General features: G+C 43.9%; 1 protein-coding gene across 2 annotated transcripts in view; it reads right to left on the reverse strand.

Annotated features, from left to right (window-relative positions):
* GREB1L (GREB1 like retinoic acid receptor coactivator) overlaps nucleotides 1-21,657 on the reverse strand; it is a 294,440-nt gene that overhangs the window by 104,194 nt on the left and 168,589 nt on the right. For both annotated transcript variants that reach the window (XM_030212882.1, XM_030212875.1), the window contains one exon: nucleotides 10,231-10,417. In XM_030212882.1, coding sequence (XP_030068742.1) covers nucleotides 10,231-10,417 — 187 coding nt within the window. The remainder of the gene's footprint in view (nucleotides 1-10,230; nucleotides 10,418-21,657) is intronic.

Genomic DNA, 21,657 nt, shown 5'->3' on the forward strand with positions numbered 1-21,657 from the left:
CATATATGCAAATGAATATGCTAATATGCCCCACCCCTTCCTTTGCCCCCCCAAATGAAACAGTCAAACTACGCCTATGATAAAAGGCTATCCTATCATAATCTAATAGCTATCCGGGGCCGGCATTGAATATTGGCCATACCTGGATAACTTTCAGCAACCATTGATTACTGGACATTCAGTGCCCCTATCCAGATTTCGCCCGACACTGAATATACGATCCCAAATCTGCCTGCAGTGGTCAGTGCTTCAAAAATGCTGCCCGTCGAGGGCTGAATATATCTGCACTAATGCTACGGAGTCTGTTGGCTTCAGGAGTGTCAATGTATCCCCTTGTGCATGGCAAAGACACAAGAACCTTATGTCCTTAGTATATACAGCCCAAAGCTATCCCCCCTCATCTATAGCAGGTCTCCAAAAGTCAGGCACCAACTGCACGTGTAAGTTATAGAACAGTAGAGTTTACATGTGTCTGTTACATGCCTAAATGCTAGGTGCACACTCAGTAGTATTCTAACCAGTGTGTTTTTTTCTAGCAAAAAAGGTGCCGGTACTCAAATGCTAGGCCATCCCTTCAGGGGTGGGGTGATCACTGAGGAACTCATCCCACAATAGCCAGGCCCCCCTGTAACCAGTCACAGACTCTATGACAAGGCAGAATTGGTGTGTAGAGCCTGAGCACTTTCATTACAACTTGGGGGTCCATGGATCAATTTTAGCAGACAATGGAAAAGGTGCCAGTACTCAGTACCCCCAAGTACCCCCTCAAAAAAAGCACTGATTCTAACACAGGTAAGCAATGGGGGAGGGGGCATACAGATGAGCGGGGCTTGGCTGCCCAGAAGGGCAGACTTACCTATTACTCACAATAGGCACAGTGCCCACGAAAATGTGGATAAGTATCCTAGTGGTTAGAGCACCAGGCTTGACATCCAGGGGTTCCCAGTTCAAATCCCACTGCTGGTCCTTGGATCTTAGGCAAGTCACAAACTTCCATTGCCTCAGGTACAAATTTAGATTATGAACTCTCCAGGGACAGGGAAATACCTAGTGTACCTAAATGTAAATCACTTTGAGCTACTACCGAAAAAGGTGTGAGCAAAATCCAAATAAATATTTTTTAAATCAGAAAGAATAAAAATTAAGTAGAAGTTAATTATTTTTATGCCTCGTCTTTCGGCCTTGAAAATATGCACAATAAATAGATTACAAACACATAAAATACAAAACAAATACACATATAAAATTCAAATTAAAAGCTGAGTCATATATTAAATGCCACCGAGGAAGGGGCCCACGAAGGCAGAAATGCCTGGGGCCCACAAAGGTCATAATCCAGCCCTTGTGCCCAGATCCCACTACAGAAATAATGTTTGGTGTGCTGCATCTTAGCAGCCTTTATAGAATTGCCCCCATAAAGGCTTCCTCTTATTTGTATAAACACTGAAGATTACTTATGGGAAAGCAGAAAGGACAGTGACCCAGACTTTTAGGTGGTCACAAGCACAAATGGGTGGCAGCCCAGTACAGCCAGAGGAAAGGGTATGGGGGGAGGGGGAGGGGGGGAGGGAAAGGGGAGATACGCAAGCAGTGGTGTGCTGGTAAATTTTCAACAGGCTCTCTCCCCAGGTATGACCAGCCCTGCAATTGTGAGGGGGGGGGGCATGCAGAGGTTAACTGGGGCCCCAGTTTACCTCTGCACCCCCCCCCCCCAAATTGCAGGGTTGGCCATACCCGGGGAGAGAGCCTGGCGGGCCGGGGGGGGCAATGCATTACTCTTTCCAGGAAAAAAAAAATGTAAATGCTCCCAGGTTCCAATCTAATTCATGTTTAATGTGGGATAAAATGCCATAAATAAGTAAAATAGATAGAAACTCTGAATGTTGAGCACCTGATTCTCATAACATGATGTCTGTTTTAGTGGCCCTTTACCAGGAGAATATAACCAGCCCCGCCAAATGACACACTGATTACGATTTATAACAAATTACTACTCTATCTATGAAAAGTTATTCTGTTATTATACTTCCTCTGTGTGCATCCGTATGCACAAGACGGCATGTTTGAAAATATAAGTAATATTAAATAAAAATTCAACAATTTTTTTTACAGTCTGTATGATATCCCACCCACCCACCTACCAGGCAATTCCAGACCTCCGCCCCACTCCCCCGGGCCACAGGGTGTCCTCCCACTCCCGGCACATACCTGAAGCCGCCACCCTGGTTGTCTAGTGGATTCTTCTGGGCAGGAAAGATCCCCAGTCTTTCCTGCCCGCTGCTGGCGCAAACCCTCTTGCTGCCACATCTGCTTTGAAATGGCTGCCGAGACTTCCGTTGAAAGTCTCGGCAGCCATTTTTAAAGAGCGATGCAGTAGCAAGAACAGGGATCTTTCCTGCCCCGAAGAATCCACTAGACCACCAGGGTAGCGGCTTTAGGTATGTGCCAGGACCCTGCGGCTCAGGGGAGCTGGGAGGAGAGGCAAACAGGGAGTGGGAAGGAGTCCTGCCTGATTGGCTCGCAAAATGTTTTAAAACTTTAACCGGCTCTTGCGAGCCGGTGCGAGCCAGCTCCAGCATACCATGTACTCAAGGGCTTGTAGGTTTAAGCAAGTCAGGTCAGAAATAGGAAAGGTGGAGGTAGTGAGGGTAGAAGAAGGACTGGGAAGCAAGTAACAAGAGAGGAAGTCCAGGTGGTGGAGAAAGGATGTGGCCACTGGAAGCAGTAAGGGGTGACATTTGCAAAGGGTAATCGCCATTTTTGCCTGCTGGTCTAATGGCTCAAGCTGCTCCCTCCTGGTTGTGCAATTAAGAAAAATGGAAAAAGTGTTGTTTACTTTTATCAGCTTCTTAACACCCGATGCCTCTTATATCACCTCGTTTCACATGGTTTTTGTCCGGCTGGGAGTGGCAGCACAACACTGCTCCCCTTTTTTGAATGGTGCTTCTGGGGGGGAGGATTTTAGAAGCAGTGCCAGGACTTGCAGTTTGCAGCATTGCTGTACAGAGCTAGACTGGCACCTCCTACTGTGCCGCACAGTGTTCATCGGCAATCCCGGCGTTTTCCTGTCCCGCCTTCACTGTTCCTGTCTGCCTCCCATTTTGGGGGTCTAGTTTTACTTGTCGGGTTAGACCAAGGTGCCATGTGCATTGTTGCTGGGGTAGGCAGGCACGGCTTCCCCTGGCACCTCAGCTATTCTGGAAGAGACCCCTGGTGGGAGTAGTGGCGTTGACACGTACCTAGTATAAGCAGCTCCAAAATCTAAACTTTCTTTTGTTGCAGCACGTCCTCACAGGAGCGGCGAACCCTGCACGGGCCGAGCGTCCTGCACGGGAAGAAGAAACTGGAGAATCAAAAAAAAAAAAAACACGCTAAGCGTGTGGCACAGAAAACTCCAGGCCGGCTCCTGCATCTCCCAATTCCCAGCTCCACAGGAGATTGTCCATGCAGCACATGGCGCCAACAGGAGTGTGTTCCAGCACCAAATGCAAAAGGCGCCTGTGCAGGAGCAAGTTGGTAAGCCCCTTCTGATGCTTACTTGCATCTGGAAGGTTCAATTAACAGGTGTCATGGGCAGTGAACACGGGTGGGCATTTGCAGTGATGTGAACATGCCGCGGGAAGGCATTTGTGGGGGTCAGTGATTCTGAAAGGTCGGGTCATGAATCTGCGGCTCCGAGCTCCAACCACCGCGGTTTCTAAGGGCACTTTCAGTAGTGCCTGCCACACTGTGTTGTACTAAAAAGCAGCTGGTAATCCCCCTAGAATGCTGTCTTGCATCGGAGGGTTTTCTTACAAAAGAATGCTGGGTCCAGGGTGCGGTTACCGAGTCACTAATTTTAAAGGGTCTGGGCAGCAAGCGGAGGCTGCACTCTTTAAAGGTATAAGAGAGTAAAGTGTACAGTGCAATATTAGGATGTCCTTGCAATTAGGGATTCTGAAAGCGATATGAATGCAGACCGAAGGGGATTGCAGTCATTAGCCATGGGTGCCACCCTAATGGGGATCATGCTAGCAAAACCCCATGGGTGCCGCCATCTTGCATACTGCATGGGCGCAGTCATCTTAAAATACCCAAACAGCTCTAAATCTACTCGACTGTGTCTTCCACACACAAAAAAAAAAGGCAAGCTGAGGCTCAGGCCCTCTTGTGCAGCACTGCAGGGATAGGGAGAAAGCCCCACTATTTGGAAATTTTCATAGTGGTTGTTGCAGTATACTTTAGTGCGGTGTATTCTAGACCAGAGGAACAAGTTCAAGACCCACTGTGGCTCTGTTTTGCAGTCAACACCTTGCAACAGGCTGCTCGGAGTAGGCACGGGTCAAGCTTCTATTTGGGAGCTTCAGCAGTAGGTGCAGCCATCTAAGTCTAGTCATAGGGAGGCAATGCGGTTGAGTGTGGTCAGCTGCTCAGGCAGCCATGTTGCTTTAGTCTGATGTACTGTGAAGATCATATATCGGAATTAGCAGCCATGTGGAGCAGGTTTATTGGTACATGAATGTACGTGGCTCACAGCAAATTTTCTCATATACTATCTGCAACTGAATGGCCAAGGTTTCAATAGCCTACAAGCAGGCAAGTTGCTTATACCACTAGCACATTAATACACACTGCTTCAAACAGCCTTTGCATATACTGGCTTTCCTAGGATACACACTGCTTCAACAGGTTTCCCATATGCCACCTGCACAGGAAGGCACGCTGCTGTAATAGACTACGTCTGGCCAATGGTTGGCAGGTCACATGTATCACCTACTACCAGGACCTATACGGTCTCAGTGTCAGGGCTTGTATCGCTGCAAGGGCCCTAGTCGGATGTGCTGTCTTTCAGCTTAGGGAATTCCTCTCCTCATTTAGGCAAAGGACATCGGTTCCAGGGCTTGGCAGTTTACTTCACTAGCTCTTGTTTTCTTCTATGCTGCCAGAAATAGAATTAGGTTGCTTCTATATCCTAAATACACCTGCAAGACATTTAGGCCTGGCAGGTGGTGTATATAGTAAAATGCACCTGGCAGTTGTCTTATGTATCTTTACCGATATGTACACTAATCCAATAGCAAGTAAATGTCTTGACTTGCTCAGCCCCAGCCCAGGGCACAGTGTTCCTGCAGACTTCCAGAAAACCTTCACTGCTAAGATCCTGTGGACACTGCAAGATCCTGATCATATATTAGGCGGGTAAACACCAACAGATACATTCATAGCCCATCGTCAATTAAAGCGGTAAACACCAACAGATACATTCAAAGCCATTTAACAGTATCATGTTCTCCTACAGTCCTTACCTCATTTCAGTTAGCCAGCTAATGGTATAACCAACATGAGTTGATAGGATTCAACGAGAGCTATCAGTGGCTACTGTACTCAATGGGTACCTAAAGATGTGATGAAGCTAGCTCTTGCACTACCAATGATATCGGATTCATAATTTATTTATTTATACCTCACATTTTCTCACCTATTTGCAGGCTCAATGTGGCTTACATAGTACCGTAAAGGCATTTGCCAATTCCGGTATGAACAAATACAGTAATGCTTTGGTAGAATAAGGTTCATGTGTAACAAACATATTAGGGGACTGCAGAGAGGAAGAGAATTGTAAAGAGAAGAGTTCTTATGTATCCATTACGAGCTTTGGTTTCGTTGTGTTTCAAGGTACCGGCATTTAAGCTGGGTCGGTGGGGTATGCCTTTTTGAACTGGTTGGTTTTTAATGATTTCCGGAAGTTTAAGTGATCATATGTTGTTTTCACGGCTTTAGGTAATGCTAATTGTGCCTTAAGTTTCTATGAGTATATGTGAGCCAGTCCCTGGATTAATAAGTGCTGTCTCTAATGGTTTAAATGCAGAGGCACATCTGATATTAGGAAATGTTTCACTGGAAGAGAATTATTCGTTAATAACAAACTGGATGGGTTGGTCAACACCCCTATGAAATAATAAATCACTAATTGTATCTCCATAGTCTGATGGCCATCATGTGATGCTTCCATAATAAGTACATAAGTAATGCCATACTGGGAAAAGACCAAGGGTTCATCGAGCCCAGCATCTTGTCCACGACAGCGGCCAATCCAGGCCAAGGGCACCTGGCAAGCTTCCCAAATGTACAAACATTCTATACATGTTATTCCTGGGATTTTGGATTTTTCCAAGTCTGTTTAGTAGCGGTTTATGGACTTGTCCTTTAGGAAACCGTCCAACCCCTTTTTAAACTCTGCTATATATATATGTCAGGCTGACATGAACTGCAATACCTATTTTACCCTACCACCCAGGCTCACACGGAAGCGGGGTGCTTTTACATCACACTAACAAGGGGCTCTTGAGTTTTAGTGCCCTGACCTGCATAGGTGGGACAAAACTCACATAGGATCTGTCAATGCTCTACCAGCAGTGCCCCAGCTTGTTCTAGGATGGGAGGATACGAAACGAAAACTGGGAAGCTGGTACAAAGAGGGCCATGCTTCATACTACCACCCAAGGATGTGAACAAAGGCAGGAGCACTGGATAGTCGCACATACTTCCTCAACCCATTAGTGGCTAAGCCATCTTCTGAAGATAGACATAGGCGAGAGCCGCCTACTGCAGGCCATGAATACAGGCTACGAATACCTGGGTTTTTGTTACACTGCACGAAAAAGTTTCAGAGTGGGAAGTGGCCGCAGCTAGGACCAAGTTTGGTGGGGAGACCGTGACAAGCGAGGTATCACTGTCTCAGTCTTGTGGCGGTGAGTATCTAGCCTGATAAGGGCAGCTCCCCTCTTGTACGGAGGGGGGCCAATGCCAGAGTAAATGATAATCAGCAGTGTCTACCTCAGTCTTGGATGGAATGGGGAGGCTAAAGGTTTCAAGAAAGAGTTGGTTGTGAGGGACACTTTTACTGTGATCCCCTGAGCAAAGCTGGGAAGTTAGCGCCTAGACATATTGGCAGTACATGCCCCAGGCAAGGCAGAAAATTTACATCTTGACTAAGGCAAATAGAGCGATCTGTGTGACTTAAAAGGATAGGCCACCTTCCCCCAAATGCTCAAGAACAAATCGAATCATATATCCAATTGCTTATCACTGTAAGATGTATACCTGAATGAAACTGCTTGATAATATGAATGTATTTACATAAGTTGTTGAATGCTGCGGGCATAATAAATTCTACTCTTTTCTTAGATAAATTGTCAAGTGTGGATATATGTTGTGTATAGTGTGGCATGAAAGGAGAGTGCTGAAGTGCTGCCTGCCCTGTTTGTGAATGCATGCTCCCATATGCTTCATGTTAACTTCATGCCAATACCAAGATACCTCCATTCTTGGTTCAAATGAATTACGTATGCTTCGACCTTCTGTAAGATATTGTTTTAGTTACAGGGACATCTTACTTCCAAAGTATCAGATACTTTCAACAGACTGATGTCTCAGTTACCTTTTATAAGATGATTACATTTTCTAACAGGCACTAAAGATTCAGGCATAATAATAGAGAAATCAAGTGAAAAAAAGCCCTAGCCACTGGCACAAATAAAACCAGACACAGGATCTAGCAGTACAGCTGAGACAGATCCTTAGCCACAGCAAGACAGATGGAAACACACCACTGTCTTCCATTATTTACTATGTTTGTTATCATGATACCTTCAAATACAAAAACAGAACTCTGAGTAACAATCTCAAAGTCTGCAAACTGGCAATAGCTCCCCGCTGCAAGAACAAATTGTTACAAGATGGGAAGCTGAATTATTCCAGTTGATTGAAGACTAAAGTGGAGTGGAGGAGTGGCCTAGTGGTTAGAGCACCGGTCTTGCAATCCAGAGGTGGCCAGCTCAAATCCCAGTGCTGCTCCTTGTGATCTAAGATAAGTCATTTAACCCTCCATTGCCTCAGGTACAAACTTAGATTGTGAGCCCTCGTGGGACAGAGAAATATCCATAGTACCTGAATGTAACTCACCTTGAGCTACTACTGAAAAAGGTGTGAACAAAATCTAAATAAATAAATAAGTAAAGATCCCAAACCTTCAGGACACAGACACAAATATAAGGTAAAATTTAAGTTGCCTGTTTGTTCTTCACTAAATCTGTTTGGATGTACTGTACCACTTTATTCTTTTTAGAATAGCCAAAGTAAGCATAGCCTTTGAAGCTGACCCTAGTTCTCACTCTAATGGGATGTGGCCAGGAAAACAATGTAGGTAAACATGAAAGTAATACATAGTAGATGATGATGGCAGAAAAAGACCTGCACAGTCCATCCAGTCTGCCCAAGAAATGTGCCACTTTTTTTGTGTATACCTTACCTTGATTTGTACCTGTCTTTTTCAGGGCACAGACCGTACAAGTCTGCCCAGCACTATCCCCGCCTCCCACCATTGGCTGTGGCACAGACCGTATAAGTCTGCCCAGCACTATCCCCGCCTCCCAACCACCAGCCCCACATCCCACTACCGGCTCTGTTATCCAATCTCGGCTAAGCTCCTGAGGATCCATTTCTTCTGAACAGGATTCCTTTATGTTTATCCCACACGTTTGAATTCCGTTACCGTTTTCATCTCCACCACCTCCCGCGGGAGGGCATTCCAAGCATCCACCACTCTCTCCATGAAAAAATACTTCCTGACATTTTTCTTGAGTCTGCCCCCCTTCAATCTCATTTCATGTCCTCTCGTTCTACCGCCTTCGTATCTCCGGAAAAGGTTTGCTTGCAGATTAATACCTTTCAAATATTTGAACGTCTGTATCATATCACCCCTGTTTCTCCTTTCCTTCAGGGTATACATGTTCAGGTCAGCAAGTCTCTCCTCATACGTCTTATAACGCAAATCCCATACCATTCTCGTAGCTTTTCTTTGCACCGCTTTGATTCTTTTTACATCCTTAGCAAGATACAGCCTCCAAAACTGAACACAATACTCCAGATAGGGCCTCACCAACGACTTATACAGGGGTATCAACATTCCCTTTCTTCTGCTGGTCACACCTCTCTCTATACAGCCCAACAACCTTCTAGATACAGCCACCGCCCTGTCACACTGTTTCGTCGCCTTCAAATCCTCAGATACTATCACCCCAAGATCCCTCTCCCCATCCGTACCTATCAGACTCTCCCCGCCTAACACATACGTCTCAATGTACATCTGTGACCTCTAGGGGGCACTGATAGGTAAACAATTGGATACTTGAGGTGCTAGGGGGCATACAGTAACGACCAAATTGTAGTGTGCTGAGAATAGGTAAGCCAGGGTTCAAAGCCTACTGCTATTTCTTGTGATCCTGGGCAAGTCCCTTAACCCTCCCATTGCCTCATGTACCAATGAACTTAGAGGTCAGAATTCAATAGCACTTGTCTAGTTAGCATCTGCTGCTAACCAGATAACTACCGGTGAGAGAGATTCAATGGCGCTAACTAGACAGTGCCACTGAATATTTCCTCTGCCCACCTTGGCACTAGCCAAACTATGCCAGAGCTAAGGTTGGGTGCTGCATACTGGGCCACCAAGAGACTGAACCAGGCCCAGGGTAGGGCCGACCCCCTCCCCCACAATCGACATCCGCTGCGGCTCCCCACCACCACCTGATCGCTGCCAGAATTGCACTTGAAATACCTTGGCTAGCGGGGATCCTGAGGCTCCGCCAGCAGAAGAGGTCTTCTTCCAGCGCTGTTCTTTCACTCTGCCGATTGCCTGCCCCTGTGGCTGTTTTTTCTCTCAAGGCATGCTCAGTTTCAAAACTGAGCTAGCACACCTGAGAGGAAAAGCAGCTGCTTAGCAAGCAATGGGAAGCGTGAAAAGCAGCGCTAGACCTGCAGTGTCTGCTCCTCCGGGTCCTTCCCAGCCTCCAAGGGGGGTCTGGTGCTGGAGTTTTCTCTCTCCTGCTTCTGTCGGGATGCAATCACCCAGGTCCTGTCAGGAACAGGATAGAGAGAGAGACCTACCAGCACCAGGCCCCCCTTGGAGGCCTGGGCCAAAGGAATTTTGCCCCCTTTAGCGGTCCTGATACTGACTGACATGGTTAAATATTGACCCCTTAGAAAATGCCTGCTGTACCTGAATGGAACTCTCCTTCAGCTACTACTGAAAAATATGTGAGCTAAATCCACAATCCCATCTAGTTACCAAGCAAACAAAGCATCTGTAGCCATTCATCTGTTCAGACTTTGTTTTTACTTTCTATAATGGGTTCTAGAATGATTTCATTGCGCAGGAAGCGAGCAGCAGTTCAGTAGGTAACAGTTACTCACCGGTGTTTGTATCCAGTGCACTTCATTGCTAGCACTGATCCTGGACTGCTGGGTCTGCAGGGCATATGGGAAAGAGCTAACTTGCAGAACAATGAGGTTGAAAGCTTCCAAGGTCTCCCTGCAGTTTATGACCCTATCGGCCAGACCATGACTTGGTTCTCCGTGTGAAAGGGACCCTGAAACTGCACTGTGGAAGGAAAGAAGACAGAACATCTTACCTTAGTCTCTGTATGACAGCAGTTATGGGATTTATTTTCCCCCAAAGATAAAACAGACTTAGTCTAGGAAATACATTACTATGGTTAGGAAATATAGGGTTTGGTGAACTGCAGAACAGAAATGTAACATAGTATGTCTGCTACTTTGCAATAAAGACCTTGCCCTTGAAAAACACAAACACAACGCAAGGGCAATTCTATAAACTAGGCTCTCACATTTATGCACCCACTGCACAATCGCATATGCGCACACATGCCCACAAAAGTGCTGGCAAGGCAACTCGGCTCTATTCTGCAAATACTGGTTTAACATACATCACGCAGATTTACAAGGGAGATGCATGGGTGAGCCATAGGCGGGGCTCCCACTTAGACATGTAACTTATGTGAGTCCCTGCCCCACTGAGATATCCACACTTATACCAGGTCTATGGCTGGCATAAATGCAACAGCTGAAACATTAGACATGCCGATACCAGGTTAAGCTTGTATTTTATCACAAAATGTAGGCTCCTAAGTTCTGACATAGCAGGGGTGGGCAACTATGGGTCCTCACGAGCCACCACTCAGTCAGGTTTTCAAGATTTCCATAATGAATATGTATAAGACTTATTTGCAAGCAACAGAAAAAGTGCCACGCATGAGATCTAGGTGCACACAATGGAAGCAGTACACACAAATCAATTTCATGCATATTAATTGAGGACATCTTCAAATCTCAACTGGGTTGTGGCCCTCAAGGACCATGATAACTCATCCCTGTGATACAGAATAGGCCTTACCACATAGTTCTGGGCACCCAAATGTTAGATCTACCCCCATCGTGACTGTTGAGAATGGGGTGTTATTGGATTTGGCTGCATGTTCAGTCTGACATGTGGATGTCAGCATTATAAAATCAGTATTAATTGCCTGCCTTTGATCTTTCATGAACAGAAAATGCAAAATAAATTGTAATTACAGTAATTGCAGACATTTTGAATGACACATGGTGATTTGGTAGGTAATACCATAACTAAGTATTCAGTTAAAGTAGATCCAAATCTGACAATTTTTCCACAGTTTAACACAAGAAATCACACAATTGTGGAACGGAAGCTTTTAAACAAATTTCAGTCCTGGAAATCAATCTCCATATTTCTCTTAAAGTAATATCATTTGGGACTGTAGAGTCAAGCTGAGGAAAACACAGACATTTCACTGCAACTGGAATAGGAACTGCAGACCCCTGAGACCCCTTTGAGTCCTGTGATAACATTAACCCAGCTGAAGGCAAACCATCTGAACAAAAGCCTTGAGTCTGGGTGACTACTGGTGAAGATGGGGTAGACAGGGAGGGGCCTGACACAGACAAATCATTTACCCATATGTTTATGTTTACTAAGCTACATAATAACAATTATCCCAAACACTTTCATTTCAAATGTCCATATAACGATATTAGCTCCTAATACCCCAGTGCTTCACATCAAACATTTATCAAAAACGGGGATCTTCAGATTTTCAACTCTCCACCATCCGGGACTTTTGTCTCCGTAACTTGGTGTTGCTTACATCCTCATTGATCAACCCTTGCAGAGTTTTTTTTTTACTTTTTTTATGTTTACTAAGCGGCATTAGCATTTAACAAGCCTAAAGGCATGTTAAAAATGCTAACACACCTTAGTAAACATACCCCTTAGGAAAGCAGAGGGTTGTGCAGATGCAGAACACAGATGTTTGTCCATAGGACCCACCATGTGTGGTGTGCTGATCACATTTGATGGTACTGGAGCTCTAGTTTTACCTCTGTATTTGTCCACTGAGGGAAACCAAAACAGGTAAAGAAATTAAAAGACAGTAGTAGCTGAAAAGATAAGGGAAAAAAAGGACAGCCTTCGTACAATACAAGACAACTCTGAAAGAGGAAGACAAGCAAAAATACCTAGAAAACCTAAGAGAAGCTGGAAAAGTTGTCAAGGAAGCCAACAGGCAAATGAAAGAAAAGATAGCAGATACAGTAAAATTGGGGGACAAGACTTTTAGATATGTAAGTGACAGGAGAAGGTGCCGTAACAGCATTGTGAGGCTCAAAGTTGAGGGGGAGAAATATGTAGAATCCGATAAGGATAAAGCTGAACTGCTTAACAATTACTTCTGTTCTCTGTTCATAGATGAAAGGCCGAGGGTAAGACCTCAGAAAACAAAAGCTAATAGGGATGGATGTATGGTAGACCTGGACCAATTCTCAGAAAACTATGTTCGTGAGGAGCTAGCTAAATTAAAAGTAGACAAAGTGATGGGGTCTGATGGGATACATCTGAGGATACTCAAGGAACTAGGAGATGTCCTGGCAGCTCCACTGTCTGACCTCTTCAGTGCTTCCCTAGAGTCTGGTGTGGTCCCGGAAGACTGGAGAAAGGTGGATGTGGTCCCTCTGCACAAGAGCAGAAGAAAGGAGGAGGTTGGGAATTACAGACCTGTCAGTCTGACCTCGGTGGTAAGTAAACTAATGGAAACACTTCTAAAGCTGAAGATTGTGAGGTTTCTCAAATCAAATGGCCTGCAGGACCCAAGACAGCCTGGCATTCACCAGAGGCAGGTCGTGTCAGCCGAATTTGATTTCTTTGACTGGGTGACCAAACCGTTAGATGCGGGAGGGGCGCTAGATGTGGTGTACTTGGATTTCAGTAAAGCCTTTGACACGGTTCAACACAGGCAACTGATTAATAAACTGAGTGCCCTCAATATGGGACCTAAAGTGACTGACTGGGTTAGAAACTAGTTAAATGGGAGGAGAAAGAGGGTAGTACTAAATGGAACTTGCTCCCAGGAAAGGGATGTTATCAGTGGTGTGCCGCACAGATCGGTCCTCGGGCTGGCCCTTTTTAACATCTTTGTGAGTGATATTGCGCGGAAGGACTGTCTGGTATGGTTTGTCTCTTTGCGAATGATACCAAACTCTGTAATAAGATGGACACCCCGGAGGGTGCGAGTGACATAAGGAAAGATCTGGCAAAACTTGAAGAACGGTCCAATAATTGGCAACTAAAATTTAATGCTAAGAAATGTAAGATCATGTACTTGGGTTACAAGAATCTAAGGGCACAGTACCATATCAAGGGAGAAGTCCTTCTGTGTACGAAAGAAGAGCAGGACTTGGGGGTGATTGTGACTGATGACCTTAAGGTAGCCGAACAGGTAGAAAAGGCGACAGTCAAAGCCAGAAGGATGCTTGGGTGCATAAGGAGAGGGATGACCAGCAGGAAAATAAAAAGAGGTGATAGTGTCCCTGTATAAGTCTCTGGTGAGGCCCCATTAGAGTACTGCGTGCAATTCTGGAGACCGCACATACAGAAAGATATAAACAGGATGGAGTCAGCCCAGAGGATGGCTATAACATGTATATATGGAAGATAGGAAGGAGAGAGGGGATATAATAGGTTTAAATACCTCAGTGGTGTCAATGTACAGGAGTTGAACCTTTTTCAAATGAAGGAAAACTTTGGAATGAGAGAGCATAGAATGAAGTTAAGAGGAAAAAGGCTAAGGAAGAATTAATACTATTTCAAGGAAAGAGTGGTGGACGCATGGAATGGCTTCCTAGTGGAGGTAATGGAGACAAAGACTAAGTCAGAATTTAAGGAAGTGTGGGACAGGCAAGTGGGATCCCTTAGGAAAAGGAGTTAGTGGTTACTAAGGAAGGGCAGACTGGATGGTCCATTTGGTCCTTATCTGCCATGTTTCTATGATAAACCAGCAGAGTTCCCAACTCCTCATGAATTCCTGCTGTCTACACTTTTTAATACATTTCTTAATTGGGAAGATGTTTTATGATTTTGCTTTTATTTATTCTATGGTTCTTATGATTTATACTAACATGCACTTCTTTCATATCTATTATGATCATCGATGTTGACTTATGTCCCTGATGCAGCCCTCACAGAATCAGTTGTAGCGTCCTCATTCCAGGTGATTACACTCAACTCACTCAGACCTCAATTGTTCAGTGTCTCTGGCCCTCTTTGTGGAATACACTGACGTTCAAAGTAGAGCTAGAGACATCTTTACCACTTTATAAGAAATACTTGAAAGCATTTCTATTCATGACTGCCTTTGGCACCTAATTCTTTTCTCTCTTCCCGCATCCCCCTTTTGCTGAGCCTGGATGAACGTTTGTGTTGCTTCTCTGTATCTGCCGACACTTAAAAAAAAAATTGTCTTGTGTTTTTGTTTTGTTCTTCTTTTAGTTGTGCAGAGAGCTGCTCACTATTGTTAAAATGCTTTCCTCCCTTTCCTTCCTTCTCGCTCCGCTTTCTTATCCTATTATAAATGGCAATCTTTTCATTTATGAATATTATTTTATTGTTGCAAGCTGCCTAGATTGCCAATTGGATGGTATATCAAATCTCAAACATGGAAATTTTATAGAGCAAAACATGGCCATGTCAGGCTTTTAAGTATTTATTTCTTTGTGCTTTTGTGTGGTGAATAAGTAGAGGAGTGTGGTAGCCGTGTTAGTCCACTCTTAAGGTTATCAATAGAAATCAAACAAAATAAAACATGGAAAAGAAAATAAGATGATACCTTTTTTATTGGACATAACTTAATACATTTCTTGATTAGCTTTCGAAGGTTGCCCTTCTTCGTCAGATCGGAAATAAGCAAATGTGCTAGCTGACAGTGTATATAAGTGAGAACATTCAAGCATTGCTATGACAGTCTGACAGGGTGGGAGGATGGGGGTGGGTAGGAAGTATGCATGGGGACATCAAAGCATATCATTGGTATTCTAACAGGGTGGGTGTGGATAGGTGAGGGGAGGGTGATCAACAGAGACATACAGCTTTATGGTTTATAATGGGCTAGGAACCCCAGGTCCTTGTTAAGTCCTTTCTGTTGGGTGTTAAAATATTCAATCATTCTGACTTCAAAGGTCTTACGTTCTTGTATGGTTTTAAAGTTACCTTTGAGGATTCTCACTGTGAAGTCACTGGTGCAGTGTCCTGGTCTTGTAAAATGTTGCCCAACAGGTGTGGGAACCCTGCTGGCACCAGCATTGTTTATATGATGTCTATGTAAATTGAATCTTGTCTTAAGCATCTGGCCTGTTTCTCCAATATAGCATCCTTCATTACATTTTTTACACTGAATGATATATACCACATTGGAAGATGAGCAAGTGAAAGATCCCTTTATGTTGAATATCTTTCCTTTGTGGATGACTGTGGGGTCCTGTGAAATATTTTGGCATAGTTTGCAACTGGATAAATTGCAGGGAAGTGTGCCCTTCTGTTCCTTTTCAGTCTGTGAAGGAAGTTTACTTCTGATTAGCTTGTGTTTTAAATTGGGTGGCTGTCGGAAGGCCAGTACTGGTGGGGATGGGAATATCTCTTTCAGTAATTCATCCTCCTGGAGTATAGGTTGTAGATCTCTTATGATTTTCCTCAGTTTTTCCAGCTCTGGATTGTATGTCACTACAAGCGGGATTCTGTCTGTGGATCTTTTCTTTTTGTACTGTAGCAGATTCTCCCTGGATGTTTTGAGGGAGGAGGCAATATTCTTGGAGATTATTTTGGGGTTGTAGCCCTTCTGTTTGAAGGATTCAGTCAGGGTTTTAAGGTGTCTGTCTCTGTCCCCTGGGTCAGAGCAGATACGGTGGTATCTTGTGGCTTGGCTGTAAATGATGGATCTTTTTGTATGTGAAGGATGGAAGCTGGAGTTGTGGAGATAGCTACATCTGTCTGTGGGTTTCTTGTATACAGATGTTTGTATACAGCCATCACTGATTGAGACCGTGGTGTCCAAAAAATTGACTTTTTCTGGGGAGTAGTCAATTTTGAATCTGATTGTAGGATGGTATGTATTGAATGCAGAATAAAATTGTTTCAGAGTTTCTTCACCCTCCGTCCAAATCATAAAAATGTCATCGATGTACCGGTAGTATTTTAGAGGTTTGGTCTGGTGTGTATTCAGAAATGTCTCTTCCAGCTCAGCCATAAAAAGGTTGGCATATTGGGGTGCTGTCCTGGTGCCCATCGCAGTGCCCATTATTTGCAGATAGATATCATTGTTAAAGTGGAAGTAGTTGTGAGTTAAGATGAATTTGATTAATTTTGTGATAGTTTCTGGTGTGGTGAATAAAAATTGGACCTTTACTATCATCGATCTGCTGTTTTGCATTTCTAGACAAAAGGCATTTCCCGGGCTAGGAACGCACCAAACTGTTTTCTGCAAATGGAACTTCCTTCCCATATTTCTACATTTTCTAGCTGTCTTCTGATCGAATGAACATTCCAGGACCACTTATTTAGGACAAAAGGTACCCTCTGGAATAAAACCATTTCAAGTTTTAAAAAATATTTTAATTTCACTACCATCAGATTTATAGTTACAAAAAAAAAAAAAAAAGAGTTAACTTTGTACTCTGGAGGAGAAGTGGCTCCTACAAATATTCTATCATGGACATCTTGGCTTCTGGCTTCAGTCTAGTGTACTGCTGAGCCAGCCTGTCACCCTTACCCTAGATCGGGGGTTCCAGTCCAGTCCTTGGGACACACCAAGCCAATCAGGTCTGCAGGATACCCACAATGAATATGCATGAGAGAATTTAGAATACTATGGAAGCAGTGAATGCAAATGTATTTCATGCATATTCATTGTGAATATCTTAAAAACCAGACTGGCTTTTCTGTCCTGAGGAATGGATGAGAACCCCTGCCCTGGATACATAGTTCTCACAATTTTCCAGTATCTAGAGTAATGCTGGCCGGTTGGCTTTAAACCTGCAGGTCTTGAATTTCCAAATTCATATTGTTTTGCAAGGTACTCTTGAGTTTCATCAACTGCTTTATATCAGTAAAACTGTTGCCTAAGAAACTGGCAAATCTCTGGCACTGTATGGATTCATCAAGCTGTGTTAGGGATTTAAGTCGCATTATTTGCCCCTTAATGCAACGAATGGCTCTAACGCAGCTTGTCTTAAACTACCATGGCAATATTTAAGTCACCGCAGGTTACATGGTAATGAGATGCAAAACATGCACATGCATGTTTTAAATCTCATTACTATGTAAATACCATAACGAGACTTGTGGTGATACTCCAGAAGTCACATTATGGACAGAAAATGACAACAAAATAACACCAACCAAAAGCTCAGGTAATTTTACCATTTTACCCTGCCGGGTGCATCGGGACTCAAAGCTACGGCCTGATGCTCCCGGCTGGAGCTTAAAGGGGCAGTGGTATAGATCCCTTGCCCCCCGATGCAAGCTCTCAACTAGAGAGTTGCACGGGGACAGAAATCTTACCCATCCCCGCTGGAATCTTACCCATCCCCACCCATCCCCACTGGAATCTTACCCATCCCCACCCATTCCCGCAAAAATTTAAACCATCCCAACCCGTCCCCGCAAGAATTTAACCCATCCCCACCCATCCCCGTAAAAATTTAACCCATCCTCACCCATCCCCGTAAGAATTTAATAGTACATAAAAGAAAGTTCCAGTCAGCTCCCTCAGTCTCTCTCTGGATTTGAGCCACAGCACTGTAGGCAAGGAAGGAACGGAAGTTGGAACTTGGAACAATCTTGTGCGCACATGTAAGATTTGTCTCTGATTCACTTGCAGTGTGTGCTGAGAGGTCGCCACATGCACGTGCCAGTAGATCAGGTGACATCTGATTCTCATGCCTGTGTCAGAGCTGAGGTCTGTGCACCAGCCTGGGAGCAAAGAGGATTAATAGTAACATAGTAAGTGACAGCAAATAGACCTGAACGGTCCATCCACTCTGCCCAATAGTCACACTCATGATCAATTCATCATTAAATCAACGAGTGTGATATTATATACTTGATTATAGTCTTTCTTTCGTGTTTCTGGAACAAAGACCACAGAAGTCTATCTGGCCCCATCCTTATGTTCCAACTGCTGGAGTTGCCATCGAAGCCCACTCCAACCTATTCATGTTCTCATTTGTGGGACACAGACCATAAAAGTCTGTCCAGCACTGTCCTCATGTTCCAGCCACTGAAGTTGCTGTCTAAGCCCTTTCCAGCCCATCCTACACCAGATTGCCATGTATGAGACACAGACCATACAAGTCTGCCAGGTATCAGCTCTAGTTCATCACAGCCAGAGTCGTCATCTAAGTGTCACTTGACATATCCACACACATGCAGCCATTTAAGGTTAGCACGCCTTTTTGAATTCAGTCATCATTTGTGACTCTATCACCTCCTTAATGGAAGACTTTCCACATTTATGCTGTTAAAGCAAGGAAGAAGAGGAGGAGGAGACAGCACTCAAATAAATTGGTATTCGGTAGATGAGAGTCTGGTGCAGGTGCAGCTTACACTTCCAAGGGAAGCCCACAGAACTGGTTCCATCCCCGCGGGAACCCCGCAGGAACTGCCTCCATCCCCGCGGGAACCCTGCAGAACTGGTTCCATCCCCGCGGGAACCCCGCAGGAACTGCCTCCGTCCCCGCGGGAATCCCGCGGGTTCCGCGGGATTCCTGCGGGGACGGAAGCCGTGCAGCTCTCTACTCTCAACCTCCATAATCCTTCTCACCCCACCCCTGTGTCCTTACCTCTCTGGCCTGGTGGTCTAGTGGTCCAAGAAAGAAGCAATCTCCAGTTGTTCCTGCCTTACTGGCACCACCTGTCAAAACAGCACCCTCAGCAGTAGTCTCACGCTACTGTCACTAGGGACTCATTCATCCTTATACAACAACATGACCTCTTAGCAGTGGGATGGGAGGGATTATGGAGGCTTGGCGCTTGCATTAGGGAGAGGGGCTTAATTGAGGTGTGGAGATGTGCTTTGGAGGGGTGGGGCAGAAGCCTGGATAGCTCTGTCTCCAGCCCAGGAGAATCAGGTCACAGCTTCGCAAGGTGGTTCACAAGCAGTGTTATTCTTTTACTGAGATCCCACAGGTTACTGAATCTTGCAGTAAAAGGTGATCTTTTACTGCACCTTGATGAAGCACCCCCTACACTACTATCTTAATTCAAAGCATACATTTACTTTTCCTTTGAGTAGAATCACTGAAAGCGTCTTTTTAACTTTGGCTTCTTTGAAGCCAAGATTGTTTGACTTTATAAATAACAGCTAGCCTACCTCCAAAGCCAACAGTGATGTAACAAAGGATGCCATTGCACATTGGATCTCAGAAAACTCAGGCCAAAAAATATTGTTACAGGCACAGATCTACAAGATATACTGAGGGTAGTCACATCTGACACCGCCTATGAAATGCTCTCAAAAAGAATATATAGAAAAATAACAGAACTGCTCAAAGGAATACAAGCAGAGAAAACTAGCCATGCTGGCAGATGCTACCTATGTATTGATAACTACAGATCGTTGGCAAACGAGAGCTATTTGGGCGTTGATAAAGAATGGAATCAAGTCATTTGCTACTGGAATATTTAATTTCACCGAATGTCATACATCAGAAAATGCAGAACAGCACATTAATTTCATGCTGAAGGCATGGAACCTGTGTGAAAACATTAAACTGGTTGCAAAAACCAATGCCTGAAACCTTAACGCTAACATCAGCACTACCTTATGAACACACTCTGTGCACTTCACATGCTCTTCAACTTTCAGTAAATAATGCAATTAAAAGCTAACAAAGAAATGTCTCTTTCAAAGTGCAGAAGAGAGTTGGAAACTTTAGCACAGTCCAGTTAATACCAATGATTGAAATAAACACCAAAAGTGGAAAGGTTCGACAGAAGAAAATTTCATTCAACATGTTCCCAATTGCTGGAACAGCACCAATGATATATTGCAATGACTTCTAAAGCATAGGGCAGCAGTTCTTGTGATACAAGTGTAACAAATGTAGTCTTAGACATGTTTATGGGATTAACTGAATAGGAAAAGTTAGAGTAAATTTCTTAGGTGCTTCAGTCATGCAAGAAGGCAACAGAACTGCTGGGCAGAGAAAACTATGCATGTTATTCTGCTGCATAAATTCACCGTCTCAGATGATGATCCTACATACATAAATAACTTCATGCTAGAAAACCATAAATGGGAAGAAGTGTTATGGTCAGATCATAGCAAGCTCACATTCACACTACAATGGAAACAGAATGGCAAAAATAGGGAACCAAGAACATTGTACAAATATACAACTAGAGGAAAAGTGGGTACCAACAGTTTCTGGGCAATAGCACAGAACGAACAAATGTAAATACTACCTAATAACATCCAATTCATGAGAAACTGGGATGAATTCAGCAAAAACATACTGAATAAAATAGTACCATTCAAAATGAAAAAAAATAAAAAAACAACCATGCCCGCAGTTTAATGAAGAGCTACTAGAGAGATGAAAAAATTGTGCAGGAAACGTGAGAGAAAATGGTCCAAAACCAAATCAGACATGAACAAAAACATATGGAGGAAAGCTCTTAAGGATGTACAATCATATATAAAAAGAGCAAAAGCTGAATATTACAACACATATTGAGAACAAATGAACACAAAAAAGTATATGAGCTAATGTAAAGCCTACTAAACACCCAGAACCTAACAGCATAAAAAAAAAAAACCACCAACAGCAGCAGACGAGCTGGCACTAGATTGCTGCCCTAATTATATGATAAAAATCCACCAAATTGGTTCATTAAATGCCTCACAGAACACATAGAACACATGCTCTTGAAAGATCAATACCCTGCTGATAAAGGCAAGATCATACTCGCTTCCAATTCCTAAAAACATCAATAAGATCAGCGACCCCACAAATTATCAACTAGTGGCCTCAACACCACTATTGACCAAAACAATGGAGAGCCTTGTAGCACAACAACTGATGGAATACCTGATGCAATTCTCAATCCTTCACAACTCAATCAGGCTTCAGACCATCATACAGCACAGAGACAGTCATAATCACATTGTAAACAAAATTCAGAAGATGAATATGCCAAGTTCAGAAAATTCCACTTCTACAATTTGATATGTCACATGCATTCGATGTAATAGACCACACAACACTACTGTCCCTGATAGACAACATAAGAATCAGTGAGAATGGCAGCCTGGTTCAAAGGCTTCTGAAAAACAAATTCTCAGCCCTATGGATCCCCAAATGTGCAGTCTCCTAAGGCTCCCCAATATCACCCACACTATTTAATATAATGAAGGCCCCCACTTGTCAAATAATTAGAAAAAATGAGATTTAATCCTTTTATATATGTGGACGATG

Source organism: Microcaecilia unicolor, chromosome 1 (assembly GCF_901765095.1).
Source record: "Microcaecilia unicolor chromosome 1, aMicUni1.1, whole genome shotgun sequence".
Lineage (NCBI taxonomy): Eukaryota > Metazoa > Chordata > Amphibia > Gymnophiona > Siphonopidae > Microcaecilia > Microcaecilia unicolor.